Raw genomic sequence first — 10,017 nt, forward strand, 5'->3', positions numbered from 1 at the left:
AAAAAAAAAAAAAAAAAAAAAAAAAAAGGCAGGCGCAAGAGACTCTAGAATAAGGAATCCTTTTGGGGGTCACCCCTTAAGGATATCACCCCCTTTGGGGGTGGACAAACACATAAAAAGGAAGTGAGATTGGGTGAGGGAAAGCTGCCTGGAAGAGGTCTCAAATATATGTATCCTTCTCACTCTATTTTCTTAAATTAATTATATTGGTACATTTTAGCTATACAATATAATGACATTCATCATTGGAAATTAGTACCTTTACATAATCTATCTTGGTCCTTATTTCTTCTGGCTCTATTTAAAACAACATGCATACATAATTTATGGTTTTCTTTTATTGACTGATTCACACATATAAATTATGGTAGTGACTTACCCAAATGCTAAAATAATGTAGTGATGCATATTAAATAATGTCTATGGCAATACATTTAGATCCAGCAAGGTCAACATAGTAACAGGACATTATGTGTCTCACTCATTTAAGTCAGACACTTCTTATTTATTCAGAATTAATAAGAATTGACCCTAGTAGTCAATGACAGCAGCATTAATATGAAAATTCCATTCTTACCATTAACAATTGAAAGTTTTGCTTTTGTATTTGTCTCAAATATTAACTAGAAGTTAATAATCACCATTTCCCTACCAAAAAAGGAGTATTAAGATTATTTCAGTAGAGAATTTTAAACCACAAGGATTATTAAAACAAAAAATGTGACAAGTTTAAAAATCATCAACCCTACCAACAAATCACTTCAGAATTTCAGAAATGTAAGTACCCTAGCACAGTGTACTTGGGTGAATATTGTCCTCAAGAGTTTCCTGGATCCTATACATGTCACCTTATATGGAAACAAGGTCTTTGTGGTTATGATTAATTTAAACATCTTGAGAAAGTTCTATCCTCCTGGATTATTGCAAACAGAAGTGTCTTTCTAAGAGATGGGCAGAGGAAAAGTTGGCAGAGGCCAGATTGATGTGGCCACAAGCCAAGGAACACCAGCACCCAGCAGAAGATGGAAAAGATGAGGAACAGATCTTCCCAAGAGCCTCTGGAGGGAGAGTACTCCTGTCAACACATTGGTTTGAACCAGTGAAACTGACTTTGGACCTCCGGCCTCCAAAACTATGAAAAGTAAATGCAAGTGTAGAATAAACTATTCTACACATTTGTGATGATTTATTTACCACATCTACAAGCAACTTAATAGATGCAGAAATTGCTTAAGAAAAATAAGTTAATAAACAGAGCAGCAAGAATTACTCTAATTTTTGTTCTCCAAGCTAAACTTTTTTAAAGCATTAAGGATATTTTTCCACTCCTACCACCCACCCCCACCTGAATTCTTACTGAAATTTCTCCCCAGTGTCCTCTGTATTACCAAACTAGTGGTCACAACGGTCACTCTTAGTCTTCACTGTTGCTATGCCAGAATGTCTATATCTATCTGTTATTCATGTTTCAAATCCTAAACCCAAAGGTTATGGTATTTGGAATTGAGGCCTTTGGGACGTGGCTAGGTCAACAGGGTGGAGCCCTCATGAGTGAGATCAGTGCTCTTAGAGTAAGAGATAAGGTGTCCTTCTGCCTTGGGAGGACACAGCCAGAAACGCCTATCTATGAACCAGGTTGTGGACTCTCACTATACATTTAATCTGCCAGTGCCTTGACCTTGGATTTCCCTGGAACTGTAAGAAATAAATTTCTGTTGTTTAAAAGCCACCAAATGTATAGTATTTTGTTATAACCAAAAAGACTAAGACAATTAAATTCAATCTCTTAGTGATACATACGTAGTCCATGTCTTCTTTGTCAAATCTGTCCCTCTCTCTGACCCTCTCTTCGTCTCTTTTGCTCATTTCATGGTTCTGCTATATGTTAAGCCTGCAGGCTGGATATTTCTCTCTGTGCTCTCCTTCATGGTCTCATCTATCCCTGCTTCTTTCAGTCATTTTTCAGGATGAAAGCCTCCCAATATATCTTTCCACCCAAACCTCTCCTCCAAGCCTCCAGCTCCTATCTCCACCTTCCTTTAAATTTCTCACGTGAACCTGACATGTTCAAAACTAACCTCTTTATGCCACTAAATTCCCATTTCAGTAAGTGGCACTATCAACCCACGATCTTAAACTGAAACCTGGCTGGCCCTCCCACACATTCTCTGGCAGGCAGTTCTTCAGCAAATCCTGCCATATGTGCTTTCAAATCCACCCATTTCTCTACCTTTCAGTACCCTCGTCTGAGCCACATCAACCTTTTTTCAAAACCCCTTCTAAGCATTCTTTCCTAATCTCTCAATTCCCCCTTGCCTTAATCCAGTATATCCTACATATAGCAATCAAATGAATCCTTCTAAAACAGAACTAGGATCCTGTCACTTTTTCACTTATGATCCTTCAGGGCTTTCCTATGTCCCTCAGGGCAAGGCTTAAATATTTAACCTTGACTGTGACCTGTAGTGTCTTCTGTGTTCTGGTCTCTATCCAGCTGTGGGAAACCAAGACCTAATGATGTACTGGGAAGGTAAAACAGAGAAAGGGAAATGGGAGAGAGAAATGCAGGTGGTGGAGTGAAGAACAGAGGGAGGAACGAGAAGACCAGAATTTCAGAAGCGATTTTCCTCATGATGGCTTTCTGCACATCTTGTCCTGTGGCCTCTTCAGCTGAGGATTACCTCTGAGAGATGACAGGGACCAAATGGCTCCTGCCTCTGACAGCCTGGCAGCAGCACTTGTGCAGGAACTGCAGGCTCAGTCCAGGCTGGAGATGCTCTGCTTCTAGAATAGTCATCGAAAAGAGCTGCCTCTCTTCTCAGCTGCCACCCATGAACCAAATTCAGACGCTAGGATGTGTTGTTGGCCTTGACTTTATCCCATGAGATTCGCTTTATTCTGGGGACTAAGTGGCATTTTTCCAAGGCAGCAGGGTCCAAAGTATCCCATCTGGGGAAGCTCAACCCGGTTGTGGGATATGAACTTCTCTCTATAGATGTCCAAAAACATCCAGGCAACTGATGGATTGAGGTTTTTTTTTTTTTTCTCTCCCTCTTTTGTTTTAAGAAACAATGTAGGAGTACGAAGAGTGGGATGAGTTCCTTAGCTTTCTGTCACCTGACAAAATGCCTCAGTAAAACAACTAAGGAGAAAATACTTATTTTGACCCACAGATTTAGAAGTTTCCACCCATGGGTTGCTTGGTTCCATTGTTTCTGGGCCCATAGTGAGGCAGAACATCATGGTGGGAACCACATAGTGAGGCAAAGCTAAGCTACACCTTGGGGTGCCAGAGGCAGAAAGAAAGGAGGAGCCAGAGATAGAATACACTCTTCAAAGGCCTGTCCCTAGTGACCTTCTTTCCCGATGACTAGGACTAGCCCTGCCTCCTGAAGTTTAGACCAACTTCCAATACACTATAAATCCACCAATGCATGAATCCATCCATGAGATCATGATCCAACTGTACCTTGCTGCACTGAGGACAAAGCCTTTGATACTGAGCTCTCAGGAGACATTTCAGATACAGACCAGAGCAGTGTACATAGCCCCGGACAGGAAGCCAGGAGGTGTGGATGCTTTGCCTTGACTGCCTCAACAGCACTGACCTTGGGCTATCCTCGCAGTGTTTCTCCTTTACCCTACTCTCACCTGCCATCTGCATAATTCCTACTGTCACCCTTGCTTCTTGTGGATATTGGGATTAAAGAAGATAATGTATGAGAACAGTGCTTTGCAAATACCAAAATTTTTACAGATGAATTACATTATGGTCCATAATAAAATATACCAAATTACCATGACTGTATTTTTTTATGAATCAATTTCAATAAAAAACTATATATAAAAAAGGAAAGCATCTAATTGAATCCATGTTCAGTAGTTCAGCAGGTCTCTGAACTGAAGTCATTCAGTTTTACATGATAGAACATATTTATTGTGGGGTCAGGGATTTAGCTCAGTGGCACTGCGCCTCCCTCAGAGAGAGAGAGAGAGAGACAGAGAGAGAGAGAGACGGAGGGAGGGAGGGAGAAGGGAGGGAAAGGGAAGGGAAGAAAGAAAAGAAAGATATTTATTTTCTCAGCTCATATTTCAAAAATGATGAAAAGAAATTTGCTACAGTTTAATTCAATCTTATACTTCTAGTTAATATATTGCTATGCTGATTGCAGTCCACTTTAGATTTACTGAATAATTTTAGCCAAAAATCTTTATTAATACTGATGTTTCAACTACTAATGATAGTGCTATTTACTGAGTTTGGACCACAGAAAGTAGAACAGAAATGGCATCTTGTCCAGCAGAATTCTTTAAGCTAAATTGTTTTACTTCTCCTTTGCAGATGAAAAACTTAAAGCTCAGAGAGGTAAATTTCCTTCCAGGGGAGCAAAAATGACTACGTGGCAGAGCACTGGATTTGAACTTAGGTCTCTCTAAAACCCTGTATTTTTACTTTTAAATAGCATTATTTATTATTTTTCTGTGAACTGTGCTATAGCCATCAACAATAAAATTACTAGAATCTTCATTTTAGATCATTCAGTTGGATGAACACATAATACATATTTTTGAAGGTAAATGTTGGCTAGCTGAAACAGATTTCCTGATATCCAAAAAGGTTTTGGGAAGTGGGCTGTGTGAGTTTCACATACTAGTGACAGTCAAAGTACAACCTGTGTTTATGTCACCATACTGCTCTGTGGGAACGGAAAGCTAGGAAGCTGTTTCCACAGAAAATCAAAATAGGGATAAAAGGGCTCTTTTCTCTAAATATTTACTTCAGTACCTAGTCTCTGAGTTAAATTACTCACTTAATACAAGTAACATATTAATAGCAGCAGTCCCCAAATTTGGCCACAGTAAATTTTCTTAGTGCAAATGTCAAGGTCTTTGCCTAGAACTGTTGCATTAGCATTTATCTCTATTTTTTAAATTCCTCAGCTGGGCATGGTGGCACACATCTGTAATCTCAGCACTCGGGAGGCTGAGGCAGGAGAATCGCTGTGAGTTTGAGACCAACTTGGGCTACATAGTGAGTTCCAGTAGGTCTCAACTACATTAGTGAGACCCTGTCTCAAAAAGCCAAAAGAAAAAAATCCCTCCTGGGCATTTCTGATGTAGCTGGTCCACTGAATTCCCAATGTGTTATGATTTATGACTTTTCAGAATTGATTTTGTGAAAAATTCTAACATTATATAGTTAAATACTATTAAATCTTTTTTTCCAGTGGTACTAAATTATAAAACCATTACTGAAAAAAAGGCATCTCTCTATAATTTTGACTCAAACAGGTAATGTACACATAGAAAATTTTGTAGAAAATCAAAGGAGAAAAATATCCTGCCGCCTACATCCCACGTTGAGACCTCATGTTGCAACTTTCTCCCAAGTGAATTTTATGTCAGAGCCATAAAAGATGTAAGTGCTGCTCAGGGGGGACTGAGCAGCAGTCCTCGAAGGCCTTGAGAATCATCTCTTTCAGACCTCAGCCACTTCAGTGAAGGCGTTCAATCTCTCCAGGAACTACCTGGATCAACTATCAGTCATTTACTGATGGTCACTTTTAAGAGAGATTCTTTGATCACTGTCATAAAGAAAATGTGATTACTAATCATAGATTGTTCTTTTTTGCTCTATGCTGTTAAACAACCCATTCGGAGTCACACATACAGAAGAATGTTACCCATGACGTACACAAACAGAAACAGCATGTCACAGGCAAGGTGTAGTTCAGCATTAGAAAACATCATTAACATATGCTTGCAAATATCTGAAATCTTGTCCTGAAAACAAATTGGTGAAAAAGCACCCATAACTAAAACTCAGCCAAACAAACAAATAAGATCCATTCAGGCCCAATTCAGTGTAAAATTTATTCAGAGAAAAATCTTCAACATCTTAATTTCTTAAACAATGATTTTTTATAAAGAAAAATCAGCTTTGTTGTTCTCTTAAATGTTCATGATTTATTTTCTGAAAGGTATAATTATTTGCATATTAATCAGTAGAACTTTTAAACGTAATCATCTCATCAACCCACTAGCATATTTCTTCTTATCCCTGGATGATGACTATAGAAAGAGAGAACACATTTAATAAGGTGCTAGATACTCTTACCACTGCTGTGTTGATTCTGGGAAACCAAACCAATTTTTAATGGCCAATTGAGAAATTGGTCAGTTGAAATTTCAACCTTTTCCATCCAGCCTTTGAGGAATAGGAGGTTGGATTGAGACATAGTTGAGCTAAAGCCAAAAACGAGTTGGTCTACATGAAAATTGCACATGAATTTGGGGAATATATATGCTAGTGATGGAAATTAAAATACACTGGTGAGTCTGAGGAAAATAACATCCTAAGTAAGCCTACTTTTTGAACATGTATAAACTTGGTCACCTTGAAGATTAGGTAAAGTTTTAATTTTGTTCTTTTCCCTTTCGAACCATGTAAGAGAAATCAAAGTTAATCACTCTCTTCTCCATAGGTTCTTCTGCCTCAGTTTTATAAAATTAAATCCTTTGGAATAATGAATAATTAGAATGGAATATTATTTTCTTTTATTTAAATACTTTCATAGGAACAAAGTTTAATTAACTATTCTTTGTAAACAAAAGCTTAATCTGTCCTTTCTATGATGTTCTCTCGTGTTTTGCATTGTATCGGAAAAGGAGGATCTGTGTGGCTTTTGTTTTGTTTTTTAAGCAAAACAAAAGAATGTTTAACAACTTTTACAGTTCATTGAATTATACAACTAACACAGATATTATCATATGCAATGAATAAATGAATAAATTTTGCTCAAATAACACTTGATAATTTTCTAAAAGTTTGCTCTAATAATGACACTGGTAATTTTTTAAAGTTTTATGCTAAAGAAATCCTTTCCATGTTGTCTTCCTTAACAGCCCACTTTTCCTGTAGGTCCCGCCATAGGGACAAATACGGCTATTAGCTTTGCTCCTTACTTAGCACCTGTAACCCCTGGAGTTGGGTTAGTCCCAACGGAAATTCTGCCCACCACGCCCGTCATTGTTCCCGGAAGTCCGCCGGTCACTGTCCCGGGCTCAACTGCAACTCAGAAACTTCTCAGGACTGACAAACTGGAGGTACTTCTATTACGTTTGTGTTTTGAGATGAATTTATGGTAGAAGGATATTATGTAAGAGCACATCTGCGATAATTCAGTTCTCCAAAAAAGCCATGGACACCCATATGCACACTCGTCCAGTAACTTTGCTCTCACAATTCTGTGGCTTGAAATTAATGCCAAGTATAAAGTAAATTAGTCTATGGAAAAATAATAACTGATACAAGCAAACATCAGCTGCATAGAATGTGTGCTTAAGGACCAAGTATTTAGTAACTATCAGAATATTCAATCAGTCACGAGGCTAGCCACGGAGATGGTTCCAAGTCCTGATAGCATGCTGCTGTGCCCAGCATTCATGCTTACTAGATTCTAGAAAGTTCTGGTAATGGTCAAGAGTCCAGCAGGCATGGCAATGGGGGATACTCAGGATGGCAGTAAACACCATTACAGCTATTAACCAATCGGTGTAATCAGATTTCAGTATTTTAAGAACAAGTATAGCTGATCTAGTATGTTCCAGAATATCAACTTTGGTGGTTTTGTTCGTAAACAGGGGGAATTGGAGGCTGGGTAAATTTAGTTATTAATCAAAGTATTTTCTTGAACTTAAATTCAAATGTTCTATAAAATTCAAGAAAACAAGTTCATACATTTATAAAACATAAATTTTTAAGTTATAAATCAAGGCAATCCTTCTGCACTTTGCACAATAAAATTTCTCTCTAATCAGAGCTAGAGAAGTCATCCATTAACATTATTATAATATTGGTATGATATTCATAAAGTCTTTTTGTAAGTATGTGCAAAGATTCAGATAGATTTTTCAAAGACCTCCTTTCATTCCATTATTGATTAAAGTTTTTAGGTGATCTATGCATCCTTAGAATGTTGGATCATTAGAAAATATTCTTCCAGTGTGCATTAAATATTAATTCAATAAACCATAAGGGCAATAAAATATTTGCTGCCTAATATCCTGTGAATGTTTCACAATTCAGAATATCAAACTGCAAATAATTTTAAAGACATATTTCTTTTACTGAGCTTCTATCTGAAGTACATGGATCTCTAGATGAAGAGAATGTAAACTCGAATCATCACTAGTTTGAGAAAACCTAACTAACCTATTCCAGAGAACATGGAATATACTTAGGGGACGGGGAAAAGTGTTTTGGGCTCCACCTGCTGGGGCCAGTGAGGCTTTAGTGTTTCGGATGTGTCTGCTGCAGAAATCAAATTGAATTGGAGGAGTTAGGAACAAACAGTCCTTCCCAGCAGGGCTGGAAGACAAAGACATATTTAAAAAGTATCCACGACTTCAGCAGAGAAGTTTTCAGTCCACCTCAAACCAGGAATGAAGTCAGCTGTGCCCAAACACCCTTGGCAAATGCCTGTCTGCACCTGTGATGCTGTCAAAGGCAGGAATCATTCCATTTATGGAGAAAGGCTCACTCATAATCCCTGTGAACATCATTTCGTGCATTTTATGATCTAAAGATGGAACTCCCAAAGCAGGAGGAAATAATGAACACCTTTGTGGCTTATCCTGTTTACCTCACCAGGCCACTGATCAGGGAAACAGTATTTCCCAAGTATGTCTGAACTCTCCTAAGACTTGAATTTTATGTTAGTGACTTTTCAGGCAGTGTCACAGGTAAATGAGAGGTGAACTACTACGTAACATGTGTTGACAGTGGAATTGGATCCTAAAACAAAATAACTTACAGTTCTGCTAGCAATTTTTTCCTGCTAAGGATATTTATAAGTAGAGAATTATGTAAGCTATATGTATGTTATTTATCTTATTTTACGTTCTGTATGTTCAGGCCACAAATGAAGAATACTCTTCACATTCTAAAAAATTTTTTTCATATAGCAAAACATTGATCCTCCAAACTTCCCAAAGGATGAACAATTTGACCTACCTGAGGTATTAAGAGAATTAGGAAATAAAGAGATTTTTTAAATCAACCCTTCTAACTAACTCTATTCTACTTCCCTCCATTTATTTCTTAGACTTTATCTCTTACTATATTTCTCCTTTTATCTTTTCTTTCTGTGTTCTTTGGGGGCTGTCAAAAATAACAGTGACCTCACAATGGAACTTCTGGTGTGTTAGAGATGGTAGTTTCCTGTGACTGATGAGTATTGGCATCAGTTACCCTCCAGAGCAGGGAGAAGATGGGAGAAGCAGAGGCACTGAGGGGCATTCCACTCTTGGGCCTCAGAGGAACAGCACATGTACATGTGTCATCTCCAGACACTTTGTGTAGCTGACATTATTGCTCAATGAAAAACAAAACAAAAACAAATCCTACTGCATCTGAAGAGGGACTGCCAGAGTAGGAGGGTGAAGGATGTGTGTCTACGGGCAGGAGGGAGCGAGTATGATATGCTACTTGGGGACAATGGAAGCTTTATCGAGTTTTCTTTGTTATTTTAGCTAAACTGCAGGTTTCGAATATTTCCTCAATTTCCATATTCATCCTAGGGAAAAAAATTCAAAATGGTTTGCCACACGTCATTCTGGTTACATGAGTTCTGCATAATGAAAATTGTATTCTCCATGGCACAAAAGCCACCTCCTGCTCGGAAAGGAAAAGCGCCCCTGCCAGGTGGCCGCTCTCCTCTGCAGCGCGCTCTTCTCCCTTGTCCCAGGTATGCAGGGAATTCCAGAGAGGAAACTGTGCCCGGGGAGAGACCGACTGCCGCTTTGCACACCCCGCAGACAGCACCATGATCGACACAAACGACAACACCGTAACCGTTTGTATGGATTACATAAAGGGGCGTTGCATGAGGGAGAAATGCAAATATTTTCACCCTCCTGCACACTTGCAGGCCAAAATCAAAGCTGCGCAGCACCAAGCCAACCAAGCTGCGGTGGCCGCCCAGGCAGCCGCGGCCGCGGCCACAGTCATGGTCA

At 38.8% G+C, this 10,017-nt stretch overlaps 1 protein-coding gene across 8 annotated transcripts in view; it reads left to right on the top strand.

Moving 5' to 3' along the window:
* Nucleotides 1-10,017, top strand: part of Mbnl2 (muscleblind like splicing regulator 2) — a 154,340-nt gene that overhangs the window by 107,830 nt on the left and 36,493 nt on the right. For all 8 annotated transcript variants that reach the window (XM_010630865.1, XM_010630876.1, XM_010630885.1 and 5 more), the window contains exons 4-5: nt 6,907-7,107; nt 9,750-10,013. In XM_010630865.1, the coding sequence (XP_010629167.1) occupies nt 6,907-7,107; nt 9,750-10,013 (465 nt within the window). The remainder of the gene's footprint in view (nt 1-6,906; nt 7,108-9,749; nt 10,014-10,017) is intronic.

The sequence above is a fragment of the Fukomys damarensis genome, unplaced genomic scaffold (genome assembly GCF_012274545.1).
Source record: "Fukomys damarensis isolate Sample0158 unplaced genomic scaffold, DMR_v1.0_HiC HiC_scaffold_6, whole genome shotgun sequence".
Classification (NCBI taxonomy): Eukaryota; Metazoa; Chordata; class Mammalia; order Rodentia; family Bathyergidae; genus Fukomys; species Fukomys damarensis.